Genomic DNA, 19,277 nt, shown 5'->3' with positions numbered 1-19,277 from the left:
TTTGTAGTTCAGTAGCACACATCAAAGAGGTCAAGCCGGTTAGTCTGTAACAAGTGATACCACTATGCTAGTGATCCCATAGGTTAATTAATTCTGCTGAGAAGTACAGTAACTTGGCCTTCTGGAGCTTCAACCTCCATAGCTAGAGTGCTTCTGGCACTTGCTGCTTGTTTATTCAGAACTACCTTGGGTCTCTGCATATCTGTAGACGTAGATTGTTGAAAAATTAAGCTTGGAATGGACTTCAGGAGATAATCTAGTCCAGCCTCATAATCAAAGCAAGGTCGGTGTCTTGTTTTTGGGACCCAAAACAGTACACAGCATTCTAAATGCAGTCTGAAGAGTACTGAGTTACGAAGGATATTTATTTCCCCTGCTTCACCTGCTGTACTCCTACAGCCCACCCTACTGCGGACCTTTGCTGCCAGGGCACACTGCTGTAACCTACCGCTTGGTGTCTGCAGAAACCCCAGGAATCTTTTCTGCAGAGCTGCTCCCCAAGCAGTCTCCAGCCTTTATTGTTTCAAGGCGCTATTCCTTCCCATGTGCAGGACTTTGGGTTTTTCTTCTTGTTGAATTTCATAAGGTTTCTGCCAGTCCATTCCTCCAGCCTCTGGATACCAGCCCTTTCCTCAGGTGGATCGACTTGTCCCCCTAGTTTGATGTCTTCCACAAACTTCATGAGAAAGCACTCCATTTCCTGCTCCGGGTTATTGATAAAGATGTTAAGCAGGACAGATCCCAGGATAAAACTCTGCTGTACTCCACTTGTCACGGGCATCCAGGTAGAGTAGGGCCCGTTAACCATTATCCTCTGAGCATCCCACTGTTTTCTTACCCATCTAGTTGTCACCCCATCCAGACCATAATGTCCTAACTTGGATTAAGGAGTATTTGTGGGAAACGGTATCGAAAGCCATGCTTAATTAGAGGTTAATGACATCAACTGTTCTCCCCTTGTCTGTAAACCCAGTAATTTTATCACAGAAGGCATTCTGCACGTGCTGAGGATTGTGTTCCTGCATGGCTCATAGAGAGGGCTCACTGCACTGTTTTACAGGCGACTAGCATAAATCTGGCCATTTTGTAGTTCCTTTGACTTTTTTGAAGATGGGTGCAGCATTGGCCTTTCTCCAGTTGTTGGAGACTTCCCCATACCTGCGTGACCCTTCAAAGATGATAGTGTGTGACCTCGTCCTTGCATTGGGTGGTTCTATCCTCGAGTCAAATTGCAGCGATGGCCTGATTTGGCTAGAAATGGTGACAGTTAGGTACACGATGGTTGTGAGACTGCGATATATCCACTGTATGCAGTCACAGTGGGACATGCCCCATTGTGGTACAGCTTTACTAGTGTCAAAAGTCAGGTCAGAATGTTTTTCTGGACGCCGACAAATTACTTTATGCCTATGCCTGTCAATAGTAACAAACATATAAAAAACCCTATGTAAAATAGAAAGTACTGGAGTGGTACAGAACACTGGCAAGACTTCTGTAAATTAAAAATGTAAACTGGAAGCAAAAGTACCTAGTTAAAGGAAAAGAAATATTTCTATGTACTACTAAATGTTTGCTATATTTTTAGGTATTTTTGTCATAACTGCATGTAATGTTTCGTACAAGGTGTAAGCTGCTAAATAGAATTAGTTGTAAATGATTTGTTCTTAGACACATGTGAAGGTGCTCGTGGTAGTATTGATTCTTATGGCTTTCATCACCTGTATGTGCAAAGAAAAAGTTTGCCTTGTATAGATTTAAAAGGTAAAGAAAACCAGTTCCTGACTTTTAAGAAGTTATCATAGATTACAGCTTATAAGAAGATGAAACAGTATGAAAATGAGGTAATGAACTTGATTCTTGAAAATGAGTAATTAAAATAGTTGGATTGGAATTGAGTATTGTGTATTTTTGAAATATGGCTGCAAAATAAAAATATTATTGGGATATTGTCTTGAGTTTACACTGAGAAGTGCTTGTAAGTTTGTAAGATCATAGGACAACTCAGGTTAGAGAAGCCTTCAGGAGGCCTTTGGTCTGGAGAGCAGAGCCCGTGTTACGGGGTCAGACCATGGCACCCCAGCCCTTACCTGGGCTGGTTTTGGAAACCTCCAAGGACCGGGACTGCACGTTGTCTCGGGGTGACCTGTTCCACTTCAAACAATCCACTAAGAAAGAAAAGAACCAAACCAATAAAATCCAAACCAGTACTGAGAGGTCTTAATGTAGACTGTTGAAAAAAAAAAACCCCAAAACCAACAGTTTCTCATGGTCTCATTCCCAGGGGTTTACAGAATTTCAGATTTGTGTACTTCTAAATGTTTTCTAAGGGAAATGCATATCCCAGACTGCTAAGTTTGTAGACACCAGACTTTCTTCTCTTTGTTAAAGCTGCAGGTTTAAGACCTTTTCTGTAGACGTGTTTTTTGGATTAGGTAACCCTGTTAATTTAAAAATGAGGAAAAAAAAGAGAGGAATGATGAGAGTTGTTTAAAAATGTCTTTTGTAATAGAGCTTTTTATATGCTATTGTTGAAGTCCAGCTATGTGAAAGATACCCCATTGTAAAGCAGGTGTGTTTTTGTGGGTTTTTTTTAATAAAACAACCCCAAACATTTGGCTTTAAGGCAGTCAAGCAAAGGAGAAGAGTCTTGTCAAAATGGAGTCTACAAAGAGCTGTAACATATCCGAGCTTTGCTGGTGAAGTCACTTGAGGTGGCTGTTGGCAGAAGCCAGACACAGCATTGCAGCGCTGCCTGTTGTCTGATCATGGGACTGGAAATTAGTGTTCCAGGAGTTTTAAATGATGTTGTGGTCTTTGAAAATACAGTGTGAGATTAGAACTAACTGCTGTGGAAAAAGATTTGCGAGTAATGTATACTCATTATTATTATACATTATATTATAACACTTGTGCTTACACAAGGATATCCCAGTATGCTAAAGAAACAGGCTCTTTTCCACTGCTAACAGAAACTGCCATGGCAAATATATACCCTTTTCCATTTTTAATTACAAACATTTTGTTAGAGTTGCTCATGATTTTGGATATTTTATGTGTTGTAGAAATACAGTGCTAACACTAGAAGAAGATATTAAATGTAAAACTCAGAAATAGGTTTTAAAATTTAAAAACTTTTTTAATAAAATGTTTTTAAGCTGGAAGTTGGCCTTCACTGCATCTGTCTGGACAGTGCGGTGCCAAGTGTTGTGTTTTCCCTCGGGACATGGATTCAGAACAGCTGGGGATCACCTCTCCGCGGTGCCAAGTGCCATCCTGCTGGTCGGCTACCCACTCGCTGCTTGGTGTGCAACCGGCACAGGCAGGCAGAGCGTTTTCTTTCTCCCTTTTCCCCCAGTGTACATCTGTGCTGTGCTGTGCTATGAGAGGGAAACAAGTGTAACTTTGGGAAGTGGGGTGGCTTAACCCCATAAGCGTCAGTGTGGAGCTGTGTCTGGACTGCTCCTAATAAAAGACACGTCATAGTTTGAATGCAGTACTGCCTCAATGTGAGCGTTCTGCTCCTGGGATGCTGTAGCTCAGGGGGAAATGCTGTATTGTAAAATACACCTTGGGTAAATAGATGGGGATTTTTCTCAAAAAAATGAATACTTGATTGCAGAAAGCCAGAGGAATTCAAAAGCATGGTACTATTACTGACATACAATTTGGCTGTAGTAGGATTGGCTAGCATGATCTCATTTCTGACTTGATTTTATTCATAATTAAGGGTTTTTTTTTGTTGCATCTTGTAAAGTCAGTGGTCTCCTATCCTTTAAAATATCAACAGATGGCATAAGAGAAATGAATGCAAAACGATGCACCTGACTTCCACTATAAGATGTCAGTTACTCAGTGTTTTCCAGTCTGGCATACTCTGCAAATCGTATGTCTGAGAACACAGCTTTCTAAAGGAAATTAAATACTGTAACACTTTCTCCAAAGTACGCAATAAGTCAGGATGCTTTTTATCCACTTTTTCTGTAGTCTGAAGCAACGATATTCCTGCCAGGACATGAGTGTCTCGAAGAGACCTCCCTTCTTCCTGTCTGGCCAGGCCCTGCGCGGCCACCCCTGCTCCCCCCGGGAGAACTTGCGGGATTCCAACAGCAGTAGAGCTGCAGAAGCATAGGGTTACGTAGTGGTAAAAACCTACAGCAAATATTGCAAAGTATTTTTAAAATTTTGTTTGATAAAAATGAGAGAATTTTGTTTCTGTTATTATTCAATATTATTCCGTTATCGTCAGTGACAGGACGAGGGGCAGTGGGCACAAGCTGGAACAGAGGAAGTTCCGTTCCGACACACGGAAACACTTCTTTACAGTTGGGGTGACAGAGCAGTGGCACAGACTGCCCAGGGAGGGGGTGGAGTCCCCTTCTCTGGAGGTTTTCAAGACCCGCCTGGATGCAGTCCTGAGGGATGTGCTCTGGGCAGTCCTGCTTTGGTAGGGGAGTGGGGCTGGGTGAGCTCTAGAGGTCCCTTCCAACTCTGAAATTCTGTGATTCTGTGATAATGCTGGAGGAGTAAAAGCAGAACTTTTGTTATTGGGAGGATAATGAGATCCTACACACATACCCGCACAAAGCCACAGCATCTGAAAGAAATGCATGTAGAGGTAAAGTAAGGAGGGGTAAAATACTTCAGAAAGCGGTGAATGCTGATTCATTTGTAATGTTCTCATTCAGTGATTTTTTTTTTTTTAAATTATATGAAAAGATTCATTCTGTTGTAACAGCCACCTGATGCATGTTAGCGCAGTAGAGTTAGAGGGTACTCATTTTATGCTTTGCTCTAAGGGGTGGTAGTTGTTCGTAGCTTCCATTGACTTTGTTCCATTTTACAAGAGAATCTTTATTCATTGAGAAACTTTTATTTTTGCTGAAGTAGGAATGAAAGAACTCCACGTCTGACCTTGAACAACTTTCTGACCTCCTGTGATGTTGTTAAAAGTTTCAACTAAAAATTGAGACACTCATGTCTGTAAAGATGGGGGTTTTATATTCATGTATCTGGGTAAATAAGCGTAGGGAAAAAACCTAATTTAAAATTTTGGTTTTGCTGTCTTGTTGAAGGGCAGTATTTTCCATAGAACTTGATAATATAATGATTTTAGGGAGTCTGCCTGTATGTAGTTGTGTAGTCTTGCATAAGCCTTTGAACGGCACATTTATCCTTAATTTGATAGCAATTTGCATGTGTGCAGTCCAGTGACCGTTGTTTTTATGTTTCTTGGTTAGTACATTCCAGGCAATGATTCTGTAACTTTGTGGGACCTCTCAGAATGCAAGCTAAACTACTCTGTATCACTATGTTCAAATTCCAAGTATAAGATAATAGAATAATGTGAAGGTTTTGCAGTTTTATAGAATAATGGTGAAGTTTTTTCTAGCCATATTTTATTTCTCTGGCAATTAGAATCTTTCATTTATAAAACTTTTAAATCACTGTGATGTATTTCTTACAATTTCAGTGTCTGTTGACACTGGCAGGTTAAAATTTGTTTATTAGCATTCTTCAGCCTTCACTTATATATTCGTTAAGTCTTAATTACTGTATGTAACATCCTTATACTTACGTAGATATTTCTTACTTAATGTGTTTTATAGCAATATGAAATAACTATCTTAAAATGCATTAGACTAAATCCTGCTTAACTATATGGTTTAATTCTTTTAATCACACTGGTGATATGCGTGTCCAGTAGCTGAAGTTCTATACTTAGTTCTCGTCCTTGTAATGTACAGAACTTGGTATTATTATTTTAAGAAATTAAGCATGCCAGTGGGCCAAACCACAGGTTTTGCTCTTTCTCAGCTGTTTACAGGGATGCTTTGCAAAACTGTTTCTGTCCTGGATGTATGCCACTACTTCATCTATGTTTTGGGGTTCAAGAAAAGGTCATAATTGCACTTCAGCCCTAAAGAAGTAATTTTCCAGGAGAGGAAAAGCATTCAATCCCAGAAGTCAGACAGACCAACTTACCACCTAGTCCGTCCTGTTACTTGTGTAGACTGTGCCTTCTTCCAGTGTGTTTCTGGTGTTCAGTGTTGCACAGTGAAGATTTCACTGTAAGACAGGAAAGTGTACTCACAAGTCTGATATTTTAAGCATAAAAAAAGCCCCGTGTTTTAACAACTTCTTTGTATGAGTCAACTCTGCCAAAACCCTTGTCATTGCTACCCTTTAAACACCTTCACAGAGTTGAATGGCCAGTGTGAGACCTGGCCAAGCGATAACCAATTATTTTATGCGCACTTGCTTGTTAGATTTAGGTTTTATGTAGGCCAAGCCTCTGTTTCTAGCCCTTGTCACAGTGGCATTTATGTGTCACGTTTCTGATTCTTGTGCTTCTTGTAATGAAATATAATTTCTGTTTTGATTGGTGGTGGGTGGGAAGAGTTAGTTTTAAGAGAAGTTTGGAAGAGATTTTTCTTTCCTGACAAAATATTACAGCACTTTTTTTGCATACGCACACATTTTCTCTCTCACATACATGATTTTTAACGTGTGATCTTCATTCAAAAGATTCTTTCCCTTCAGAGGCATTTGAGAGGTTCTTTTTAAATTACACTTCGTGTTTTTTTCAGTTGTTGACTAGCAAATGTGTTTCAAAAGTGTTGTTGTAGCTGCTGCAACAGCTCTTATAAAAGAGGACCCTGGCACTTGAGGAATTCCACTGTGGAAATCTGCACGCTGTTTCTGGGCTCCTGTTTAAGCACAGAAGCCCTCAAGAGCACCGCGCTGGATCTTTGCCTCTTACACGGCTGTTTAGGCTTAGCAGTGCCTTATTAAAAAATGTACAGTCACTTTGGTTTCAAGAAAGTGCAGAAGAGGATTACATAAGGGTTGCGTAAATATTGTAAATAATTGCTGCTGTAGTAAAGAACTGTGAAAACTGAAAGTTGTAGGGACCATGTCAACTCATTTGAAATTCATTTTCCTGGAAAACAAAAATCAATAACCATTTAAGATGAAAGTTTGAAACAGCAACAAAACAAAAAAGAGTATTAGATTATTTTAAAAATACAAAATCTGTATTCCTTGGTCAATCCCTTGAATTTATGTAACAAGCAGCACAGAGTAGCTCTGTTTCTGGTTGTGAAAAACCATTTTAATAGGGTTGTTAGAGAAAAAAATAGAGACTGGTTTTCCCCGATCCAGTGTCAAACTCCAGGGCAGAAACCACTTACAGTGGGTGTAGAGTTGCTGTAGGGTAGCCAGAGATCCCCGTATTAAATAGGTTGTCCCGTGGGGAACCGCTTCAGGTGTGGTTTTGTGGTGGAGACCTCGGAGTATGCCAAGACTGAGACTGCAGAGGTGACTTAAAGCTGTTGCGCTCTTTCGTAGTTCTGATGGAAGAAGGCTGCTGAGGAAGTAAGGAATGTTCAAGAGTGATCTGCGAATATTGATCCTATTTATAAGAACAGCAGTTTCATTTTGGGGTGATCCTTGTCACATAGCTTTCTATTAAGTATTTATTTTCAGAATGTGTTTAAATAAAACTGCATTGAAATCTTTGCTAGAATGGTTTTAATGACAAAAGAGTAGAACTGCTGCAGGAAATTCGTATCATTTCAGATGTTCCCAATACTACTGTTTTCTTCTTGCTCCCAGATTTAGTAAGTCTGCTGTAGATTATGCACAGCAACATTCTTAGAGAAGTATTTAAATGTATTATTAGAACAACTGAAGTTTGCTTTTATTTCCTTTGCGGTGCAGAATGGTGGCGAACAGTGGACACGCACTCTCGTCCCGGGGCAGCTTTTTTCCCACCGCTCTTGGGAATTCCACCACTCTTTGCACCTCCTGCACAGAATCATGATTCTGCTTCATTCCACTCCAGAGCTACAGGAAAAAATGGTCGGAGCAGTACAGAAAAAGGTAATGGCTAAGGGTGGATATGGAATAATTGTATTGAACTTCTGCACGTGTGGAATTTGAGCTTTACCGCTCATTGTTTTTCCCATTCCTAAACAGCTCTATAAAAAATTATTCTGTTAGCTAAGCGTGACAGATCCAAGTATGGGCTTTCAGTACTGACATACCTTTTCTATTAAGGCTTTTCCCCCTTTTTTTCTGTAGATAGCTTGTTTGGGACTGGGATTTTGTCTGGGACCGAGTAGTAGGGAGAAGTTTTCTTTTAAAGTTTGTGGTGTGATTTAGGAGGCTGTGTACCTGTACAGCGGGTGCCGTTCCTCTGCATGAGGGAAGCATGGTGGGGGAGTTGTGCGTTGGGGGGTGTAGGGAGGGGTGGCTGTGGCGACAGGGCTGCAGTGAGAATAGCCCAGTGACAGGAGAACGTTTGCCTGCGTTTCAAACCACCCTTTCATGTAGTGGTATCGCTCGCCTTTTGAAAATGTGAGATACACTTCTTTGATCCGAGGTTTGTTCTGCTCGGAGGAGAGGAGGCTGAAGGGTGACCTCATTGCTGTCGAGGGGTGACCTCACTGCTGTCCGTGGCTTCCTCGTGAGGAAGGCGCTGGTCTCTTCGTTCTGCTTTATGGTGACGGGACGCGAGGGCATGGCTTATAGCTGCATCAGGGGAAGTTCACATCGGATATTAGGAAAATGTTGTTCGCTGAGAGGGCGAGCGAGGTCACCAGGGAGGTGGTCATGGCCCCAAGCCTGTCTGTGTTCAAGATGCGTTTGGGCAATGCTCTTCCATCTCTGGTTTAACTTCTGAGTTGTCCTCTCTGGAGTCAGGAGTGGGACTTGATGATCCTTGTGGATTCCTTCCAATTCAGGATATTCTGTTCTGTGATTCTTTGATGAACAAACAAAGCTTTTTTTTTTTAAATAGTTTTGGTAGGTTTGAGGACCTGATGTGTGTTTCAGAATTCATCTAATAACAGTCCAGGGATTGCAGATTAGCAAGTTTGTGTGGTTAGGGGTATTTTCTTAGAAAACAACAGTCATCTTGACAGATAAGTAAGCAAGCTTGAATGTGGTTCTTATTTCAAATACCAATCCCACAACTTCCCCCCTCCCCCTCCATTTTACACCTTGCAAAACTCATAAAAATATCTTGGGCTTCATGTAATTTTCTTTGGAGCTGATGGATACTTCAAAATTGTAAACAAATTATTTGGAGAGATACTTACTGGAATGTGTATTTTTGTGTCTTCTTTCTTCAAAATCTTATTTTTCTGCCCCTGGCTAAACTCAAGGATAGTTTGAGCTTAAAAATGGGCATTTTCAGGTTTGGGGTGTTTTTTCCTCCTTACAGCATTAAATGTGTTTGTCCTTTAAATCATGGGTTCTCTGCATGTTTTGATAACAACCCCATGAGCAAATCAAAGACTCTTGGATGGCAGATTTTTAGTGTACGATGGGAGTAACCTGTGAGTAGTCTAGTGTCTTGTTAGATGTTTCTGGAAGGGAGGTGAGAGCGACTGGAACATCTCAAAGTATCTGCTACTTCTGATCTTTTTAAATGTCACTTTGTAAATCTGTCACCTTAAGGTATAAATGGATCACTGAATGGGAACAGTGCCACTGCAGCATCTGGTGTCAGCACATCTGTACTACCCACTAGCATCGCAACATCTGCGGGGCAAGTGAAAGCTGTAACCTCCGGAGCAGGAGGCCGCAAATACAACCAGGAGCAAAGCAAAGTTCAGCTTTTGGACACCAGAGCTGACAAAATCAAAGATAAGGTAAATATACAGAAGAAACTTTAAGATTCAGACAAAAAGTCGACATGGTAAGTGCTGTGATTGCTCACACAGCAGCATTTTTAAGTGTTCTCTCCCAGTACAAAATGTTTTGGGTTTTTCTTCTCATCTTTCATTAGAGCAAGAGCTGCACCCTTGTCTCTGTGGTCGTTTTTTGTGTGTTGGGTTTTTCTTGTGGTTGGTCTTTTTTTTTGTTTGGTTGTTTGGTTGTTTTTTTGACATATTTATCAACCAAAAGCTACTTTTAGCACTAATTTCACTAATTAATAGCTGTACATAAAACATATTTTTATTTAACCTACATAATTATAAAAATAAAGTGTATTATTTCTAACACCAATATTTGATATTATACTACAGTATAAATAGTTGTATTCTAATTATAAATTACAGCCTATTATAAATTATATTGGGTTAATTATATTTTTGTGTAACTTAAAATATAAAACATTCCAGGAGCAGAATGAAATTTTTAGACATAAAAATGTTTTGCTGGGAGTAATTTCATATTTATCAGAAGAAAGAAGTATTATTAATGGTTGTGATTCAGCAAAAAATGTAGAGCGCTGTCTAATATAAAAGACATGAGTAGTCTCCGTGAGTTAGTAAACCTCCTTGTATGCTGATTCAAGCACTCCTTAGGAACTTTGCTGTTCTTGGAATCAAAATTAGTCAAAACACAGGAAATGGGATACTGGGAAATTGATTACTATCAGAATAGAAGCTAAGGGAGTCGTTCCCTGCTGGTGGCCATCTAGGCTAAAATGCTTTTATTTCTTATATTTTTGTTTTGTGAGTGAATCGGGCCTGTTGCTTGCTTTCTCTTTCTGTTACTGCATTTATATTCAGCTCCCAAATCCGAGTGTTCTTAGGTGAGAGGTTGGCATTTTCAAAGGACTGTTGGTGTTTGCATCTCTCTGCATAAAAATAGCTGTTAGCACTAAAATGGTTAATTTGTGTAGAGATACAGTGTTTAATATATTGACAAAAGAACATTTTCCCTCAAAATACTCTTCATGTGTTCAACAATCAACAGCTTCTGAAGGTATGAAGGTAGTTACAGGTGTTTGTGAAATCTTTGACTTTTTTTCAGGCTTAAATACTAGAAATGGCTCCTTCCTTTCTAAAATTCTGCTTTTATATGCTGGATGTCTCGGTGCAAAACGTAAGCTTTGTTTCTATGGTGCAGAGGTAAAGCTTTTCCCAGATAACGTCTCTATATTTCTGACTAGTACTTCAGTTATGCAGCATACCAAATAAGTTACTATCTTAATATCTTCAGATACCTTCCAGAAATTTTATATATCACAAGTTAATGAACAGACTCTTTTCTGTTCACTTTTTGTCTCTTTGTCTTGTTCATAAAACTGAGCTGTTTAAGCTAGTTACTCGTTAGCACGACTATCACTGAACGTTACACCTCTTTTTGCCTTTTTTTTTTTTTTCAAATTTCAGTCAGGATGTTTGTCAGGATTGTTATCTTTTCCTTTGTATTACCGTTTGTCTTTAAGTACAAATTCTGTATCCTTGATACATTTTCTTTTGATGTGGGTACTGATTTCAAATCCAGTTTCAATTTGCTAAATACTGAGTTGCTTTAAAACAATGTACTGAATCAATTAGTTGTACTCCTTTCTCAAATTTTAGTTTTGTATCTTAACATTTACGTTGTTTATCTAACGCAGATAAATTTCAGGTTGTCAACAGTTTTGCTTCCTAAGTTTTTGTAGTAGTTTTTCTAATACTGAAATGGAGTTTTGTTCTGGTCTTGCTCGATAAGCTGGCATTCTAGGTGTTCTTCTAATCCTTGTTCTTAACTTCTTTTCCTCTGAAACTTTTTGAGCTTATTGGTATTTGTCATTGTAATGATTTGAACAAGCTTTCCAATCAAAACATGTGGAATACCCTCTGGAACTCCAGCATGAGGAGGAGATCAAGAGATTTGATTAAATAAGTAAATAAGTAAATCAGTATTTTTTTTCCGTATGTTAAAACAAAGCCACAACTGAACTGAAGGCAGAGGAATAAGCAGAGGGCAGTAGGCAGATGGAGTATTTTGTGCTGGGCTTTGTACAAGTGAAGTTATGTTTTTAAATTTCAAAAGCACTTACATCTTTTTCTATAGAGCACAGTTTATTTTAAAACATTTTTGTTACTCTTCTCTAAATGTTCCTTTCTTTAGGGTTTTATTTTTTTTTAGTATTCATCTGCTGATATCTTCAATCATATCCTGAGTTGTGATTTTCTTTTGAGGTTGATACCTAATGTACTTATTTTTTAATTTTTTTTTTTTTTTTTAAAGCAAAGGATACCAAGCTGTTTTTACACTTGGTGAAAATCTAAAGAGTTACTTTTTGCGCAGTGTTTTCTTCCTGGTTGAATTCTAGTTCTGCTGTCCTACCACCTTAGGGAATCCTGAAGTGCAGTCTGATAGTAACCTGTATTATAGACATTTTTTTGCCTGTAGTGTGTGGAAAAACATCTTCTGAGTTCATAGAAGTATCTGATCTTCAAAGCTGTAGTTACTAGAAGTTCTTATCCAGTTTGTGTTGTCTAGAGCATGTTTGATCATCCAGAGGGCTATACACACCAGACAACGATAAACTGGAAACTGTCCAAAACATGCATTTAAAATTGTGCCAGATCCTCACACATCACTGTATGTTTGTGGCACATCATGATAGGTCTGTTGAGCGTAACAATATTGTATTGAAGATAGATGTCATTGTGACGATCTGATGCACTATCCGTGACTTATTTCTTACATACAAAAATTTGGTAACTGCGTTACCTTTTTACTTTGCTGTGTTGGTCACTGTGTTGATAACTTTAGCGTGCTTTATTTTCTTCTTTTAAGCCTGCCAAGTTTGTGGCTAAGATAAAACTGAATAAGCCAATACACTTTCTAAATAATCATTCACCTGAATGTGCTGCTTCAGCCTCACCGAAAAAACCCAAACCAACCCAAAACAAAACCAAAAACCTGACCGTCCCTCTAATGGTTGGATTAGTGGATTTCTAGGATGAGGAAGGTCAGCAGGATTTCTACACTGGTAAAGCAACAGTCTCCAGGGGAAGAAGGTTTAACTGGTGGACCCGGGTCTCATTTGGCTTAGAGAAAGTTCCCTACCGGTATGACAGCTGGTGAGACAGCAGTCCACCCCAAGGTCTGGCCTTGGGGGCTTTTGCTTTCCTGGATTCCAGGAGGAGCATCAGGACGCTGGGTTATTAACTCTCGTCACATCCTTTACCTTTAATATCTCTTCTTGGCAATTACCATGTTGGATTTCCTTTACAAACTTCAATACTTCAAAATCATGACTGGAATATTTTTAAAATACCACTTTAGTCACCTTTTTATGGGACTGTCCCATTGGGTCGTTAAGGTCGGGCTACTTTTCATGGTACTCGTATTCAGTCTAGATTACTGCTTTCTGAACAATGGACATTTTCAGTTAGCATAAGCATCAGCAGATTTGCTAAAGTCAGTGAACCGAAATCAAATATGAAATTTATTTTAATTGAACCCACTCTTGCTTCAACTTTCATGACTATATTGTTGTCAGTAGAGGAACTAGTCAAAGGGAAATTTGCTCTTACGAAAATTTTTTTATTGAGTGTATTTCTTGAAGTGTCTTATTATCTTTTTCTAAATAATATATTTTTTGATAATCTATAAATATCTGCTTGGCCTTACATAGATCTTCAGAAGTCTCTCCTTTTTTCTTTCTAGTGTACTTCAAATGAAGTAAAACAGTACTTACTTTTTGGTCTGTACTTTTCCTTCTCTTTCTTGACTACTTTCTTTTGTGTCAGCAAGCTTTTGGAATTTCTTTCAAGTATTTTTTGTTGTTCTAAATGTCTTTACAGAGAGATTTTGCTTTACATTATTTGATTAAGTCTGAATTATTTTTTCTGTATGCAGTTTACTGTCTCTTCCCCTCTCCCGCCCTCCCCGCATTACCTTTTACGAAGGATTTGATAGAAACTTCTCCATCAAGGTTAATCCTTTTGTATCCACTAAATGCATGAATTTAAATTTTCCCTATCATTACATTTTCTCTAAGCTACTAGTTTGCCATCCGTTCTTGTGGAATGCTACTAATCCAACTTCTTTGTATTGGTTTTATCTGTGTCAAAAGGTTCTATTTGTTTATGAAGTAAAAACTCCCCGGGAAGCAGTTGTGTTGCACAGTGGTGTTAAGTGCCTGATTTGTTTTGAAACATCTGATTGCTTACAAGTTATACTAAATTTTATGTCAAAATTAGCTGTACCTTTTCTTAATTGAGGTAGTTCTTTGTGAATCAGACTTCTGTGTCAGATGTTGCTTGGCACTTGCCACCTCCTTTTTCCCAAGAATGTTCCCAACTCCTTTCTCGGTATGGTAATTTTCTTACATTCTCTTCTGCAGTATGGAAGGGTAGGTTTGTAAGCTACAGCAGCTAACACACTTTGTGAAGGTAGATGGACAGCAAAAGTTTTAAAGTCTCTATACGTGGAAGTAAACACTATCAGCTAAGTAAGCCCATTGACATACTCTCCCTTTTCCAGACTCTTACATGCATCTCTTAAAAAGCTGATGGTACAAGTATGTATTCCGTCAGCATTGTGAATAAACTAGATATTTCTGATTTTAGTATTATTGCAGTGTTTTGGGTGTTTCCCTTTCCTCGTACAGAGATAAATAGAGAACCATGAGGGGGAAAACTAGATGAGAATCCTGGAGATATGATTCCAGGAGGCGTTGTTACTTTTACTGCTTCAGATCGTGGTCTTGTCCTTCATTTTATGATCTTAACCTTCATGAAGATATATTCTGCATCTGTGCCAAATATTAGACAGGAAGATACTTAAATGTGATGTAAAGGACGCCAATAATGAAACATACAGGACCTGCCATAGATGGGCATGGTTATTTAGATCTGTTGTTTTGTAAGTGTCTAAACACATTCAGATCATTGTCCCTCATCTGAAGTATCAGTTGGCGCCTTTCTGAATTGAGCAGTGAAACAATAAATCCAAATAAATACACTTAATTTCTTAAGACTTTCCAACAGCGAAGCAATGCGTGTGACAGTACATAGAAGGTGTGATGATATGAAGTGTTACTGTGTTCATCACAGGAAGTGATAAAGAAAACTTGGTTTTAAAAAAAGATGCAGATACCAGCCAGTTGACAAGTAGATGGGACTTAATCCACCTACATCTTCCATGCTTTGTAGCTATTTCAGAAAGTAAGTTGCATCCGATTGTGGTGGTTTAACCCCGGTGGGCAGCTCAGCCCCAGGCAGCCGCTCGCTCGCTCCCCAGTGGGACGGGGAGAGAACCGGAGGGTAAAAATGCAAAAGCTCGTGGGTTGAGATAAAGACAGTTCAACAGAGAAAGCAAAAGCCGTGCGCGCAGGCAAAGCAACAGCAGAATTCATTCCCCCGTCCCGCGGCAGGCGGGTGCTCGGCCATCGCCAGGACAGCAGCGCTCCCTCGCCCGAACGGTGCCCTGGAAAAGCAAATGCCGTGTCTCCAAGTGTCCTCCCTTCTTCCCCGGCTTCTGCTGCGCAGCACGGTGCCGTACGGTCCGGGACACCCCAGGGCCAGCTGGGGCGGCCGTGTCCCCTCGGTCCCTGTGCCCCCAGCCCTGGCCGGCGGGGGGTGAGGAGCAGAACAGCCGTGGGGCTGCGCAGGACTGGCACGGCCCCGTGCCCAAGCGCCCGCCCGTCGGTCACTGCCCCAAACACAGCACGGCAGGAGCTGCCGGGCAAGAGTTAACTCTGTCCCAGCCAAAACCAGTACTCCCACTTGTAAGAATAAGTTTGTTATGTTTTCCCACTAATTTAAGTGAATTTCTTGATAAGACAAGGATCCTTGACATAAAATTGTTCTTTTTAGCCTCTTGTTTTATAACAAGGCTTTTGCTGTCCGCCTGTCTTCCTTTTGACTAATTGTAACCACAGTTCCCTCTGTGACTCCACATGCCCTGTTTAGATGCTACGTAACACTTTGCTGCTGCCGGACATCTGTAATCTGGTTTCACGTGTTTCTCTACCTTCCAACATCATTCTGCAAACTCTCTTTAAATCTGCTTTTATGCTGTAATACATACTTTCCTGTCTCTCTCACACACCTACCATCATAACACTCAAGTCTGCATGTACCCCCTTCAGATGTGTTTGTAAAATACACACGTGCATTTCAGTTACCTCCCCAAAAAGCTAACTTTCTTCATCCGTTGCACTTTAAAATCTGGTCTTGCAGTGTCAACGTTTTGGCGTTTCTGTGGGTTTTATACCTTTCTTCCTTTTCTACGTTCTTGTTTGCTGCTTCTTTTACTTTTGTGTTCTGGTCTGCAAATTGATTCTTTCCAAGAATTTAAATATAATACAGTTGTCAAAGTATTTCAGCAGATTTTAGTCCATTTTTCAGAAGCAGTTTGATGAGCATATTCTTTTCAGTCCTCAAAACCTTACATTGCTGAACAGTGCATACTGTGAAATTCCAAGTTAAGTAATATAGTTAAATGAATGTGTCACTGAAAGATATTGATGAATCTGATACGTATTGTTCTTTCTGTGTTGGTTTGCAGTAAAGCTTTTGGTTTTAACCTTTTTTGGAAGCAGTACGTTCTGTGGAGGTTTGCTAGACCTGAATCCTAGGCTGATTTTCTAGGCCTAAATGTGGTATATTGCTTTCAATTGTAGTGGTGCCAACTGTTCTGCCAGTGCCTGTGGTCAGAAAAATACTATAGCGGAACCTTGTGACCAGTTTTTCATTTTCATATCGTGTGAAGCACTTCTTTCTCTTTAGTCTTCTGCAAAGACAGTCAGTTGTGTTCAATGATTGCAGATCTCTTTACTCCAAAGTCTTACTGGTTTTTTTTGTTTTAAAGATTATGCATAGTAATAAGATGATATAACAAATTGAAGCTGAACCATTAATAAAGCATTCATCTTCCTGGTAGAAGCCCAGAAAAAAAGCAGTGGAAAGCTCTAGTAACAGCGACAGTGATTCGGGCTCCTCTTCAGACACCTCAAGTGAAGGCATAAGCAGCAGTGACTCCGATGATCTGGAGGAGGATGAAGAGGAGGAGGAGGACCAGAGTGCTGAAGAGAGTGAAGACGATGAATCTGATTCTGAAAATGAAGCACATCACAAAAACAAGAACAAGGTATGATACTTGCTGCTGCTCACAGTCTCGTCACTGAAAGCTGTTCGTGAAAAAACGACCTGTTCACGTTTGTACCAGTGGGCAATTATTCAGCTACACGTTAATGAATGCTAAGTATATTCTTTCTGGTTTTGCTTCAGGGTTTTCTGTTGGGGTTGGGTTTTTTTTTTTTTTTGCTTCCTTTGTGTGTGTGCATCCTTTACGAGCTAGGAGTTAAACAGTTGGTACGCTATTATATATGTTAAAGTGGGAAATACAAAGAAAAGTGCTGTGTGCTGGTAGTGTATCGGAAATACATCTTTCTATGGATAGTGCTTTGACAGTTTCTTTTTTTTTTTTTTATCAGAGTGGTTACTTTTCCTGGTAGCCAACAGGAGAAACAAGATTGGATTCTTGGGTATCCTGTTAGGTTTTTAGTCAAAAATACGCTTAAAAACGACTATGGTTCAGTACTGCTTTTCTACTAAGCATTTTCTTCACATGCTGAAACTATCTGGGGGAAAAAAAGAACCCTAAACAATAAACATATGACAAGATTGATTTTAAAATTATTATTGTTCATGCTCTGCCAAGAGTAGTATAATTGTTTCCTGGGGACTAATGTTGTAGTTTTGGTGGGGTTTTTTTTTAAGGATCTTTTAACTGATCTCATATGAACAGTCAAAAATACATATTTTGCAGGTGCTAATGCATAGTGGCATAACAGATATGAAAAATGATGGACAGAAACCACATGAGAAGTCCCAAGAAAAAAGAACACACCAGCAGATACCTCTTGTGTCTGATTCCCAGACTCACTCATCATTCCAGTCCCAGCAGAAGCAGCCTCAGGTTTTGTCACAGCAGCTTCCGTTTATTTTCCAAAGCTCTCAGGCAAAGGAGGAATCTGTGAACAAACACACAAGTGTGATACAGTCTACGGGATTGGTTCCCAATGTGAAACCTTTGTCTTTGGTACATCAAGCCAAAAAGGAAACCTATTTAAAACTCATAGTTCCTTCCCCTGATCTACTGAAAGCAGGGAATAAAAATACCTCTGAAGAATCTCTCTCTCTGACCAGCGATGTAAGATCAAAACGGGTGAGTCAAAAATCACTGTTTTTTGGTTCTTTGTAACCTGTATTGCCTGCTTAAGAAGGTGCAACGCTCTGCTATTGAGCTTTTTGAAATGTAATGTTTTAAACCCATCTGTACATATTTATTTTCTTATCGTGGTTTTTTTGAGGTGTTTTTAGCATTTATACAGATTTCTGAATGATGTAAATTAACTAAATTGTGTGGGTAATAGATGTTATAGATGTTCTGAACTGTGGTGGCTATTTTTTTGGTGTTGTGGGTGTTTGTGGTTTGTTGTGTGTTTTTTTTTTTTAAAGAAGCAGTAAATATTAGGCTTTAATGTTAGAGATGATTCACTTTACATTACAAGTGCCCTTAACTATTCCATAACTTCATCTCAGAGAAAAGTGCATGTACATGTATGCATACCCTAATGTATACACGATGTAATCATATACACAACTTCGTGTCACGTAATGCCAAACTTGAGTTTCAAGCTCATCTCATGGTGGAACTTTACAGCTGTGCTGAAAGCAATCACTGTACTGGTGAGAGTAACAGGTACAAAGAAAGCAAAGGATTTTGTCATGCATCTCTTAAGGAAAATGAAGAGCTAAAATCAGTATCAAAACAAGAAAAGTACTTGTGGGTAGGTTGTGTGGCCTGGATAGTCTTCCTGTGCTTCTCTGAGTTTGTCAGAATGCTGATTTAATAATTTCCGTATCTAGTATGTAAGCACGGCTTTGCTTTGTTTCAAGTTGGATAGTTTTAAGTCCAAGTAATTAAAATTACCTATTTTAATCATGGTTTTAAACAAAGTAGCTGAAAGCCATTTAAAAAAATGTTGGATTTAATATTGGGTTTTGTTTGCTTTTTAAAGACAGAAGGATATTCATGAACTGATAGCTATTAAAACTCAGTATGGCCATTGCAATAAATTTGATTGTTTTACTGGTCAGGACTCTACAGTATGTTTACATATGTCTGTCTTAACAGTTCTGTAGCTTACAAAAATTCTTTGTAGAGTCTCAGGTTTTTTTCCTGTTAATAGTGATTATGGTGACTAGTGTTGAATTTTCATAATTTCTATTCATTTAGATTTGAATGGGGATTAGAAGAGAATGAAAATCTAGCATTTTAGAAATGTTAGGCTTGGAGAGTGTGTGTGTGTGTGTGTATACACACACAAATAAATATATAAAAAAGTATATTTACCAAAGCAAGGTTCGTTATTAAAAACAAACTTTGTTTTAAACTAAGTAGTATTGGTGAAGAGTAAACTGAGCTCTGATTCACAGCTAACTCACAGTCCTTGTTGGGCACTGAAGAATATTTTTATCACATAGTTTTTATTCCTACACCAAAAGAGAAACGCTGTTTTTCCT

At 39.2% G+C, this 19,277-nt stretch overlaps 1 protein-coding gene across 1 annotated transcript in view; it reads left to right on the top strand.

Moving 5' to 3' along the window:
* Nucleotides 1-19,277, top strand: part of BAZ2B (bromodomain adjacent to zinc finger domain, 2B) — an 84,584-nt gene that overhangs the window by 11,034 nt on the left and 54,273 nt on the right. The window contains exons 2-5 of the mRNA XM_009885467.1: nt 7,720-7,881; nt 9,463-9,656; nt 16,630-16,836; nt 17,518-17,916. Of these exons, the coding sequence (XP_009883769.1) occupies nt 7,720-7,881; nt 9,463-9,656; nt 16,630-16,836; nt 17,518-17,916 (962 nt within the window). The remainder of the gene's footprint in view (nt 1-7,719; nt 7,882-9,462; nt 9,657-16,629; nt 16,837-17,517; nt 17,917-19,277) is intronic.

This window comes from Charadrius vociferus, unplaced genomic scaffold (assembly GCF_000708025.1).
Source record: "Charadrius vociferus isolate BGI_N301 unplaced genomic scaffold, ASM70802v2 scaffold404, whole genome shotgun sequence".
Lineage (NCBI taxonomy): Eukaryota > Metazoa > Chordata > Aves > Charadriiformes > Charadriidae > Charadrius > Charadrius vociferus.
This window is presented reverse-complemented; position numbering and strand designations above follow the sequence as displayed.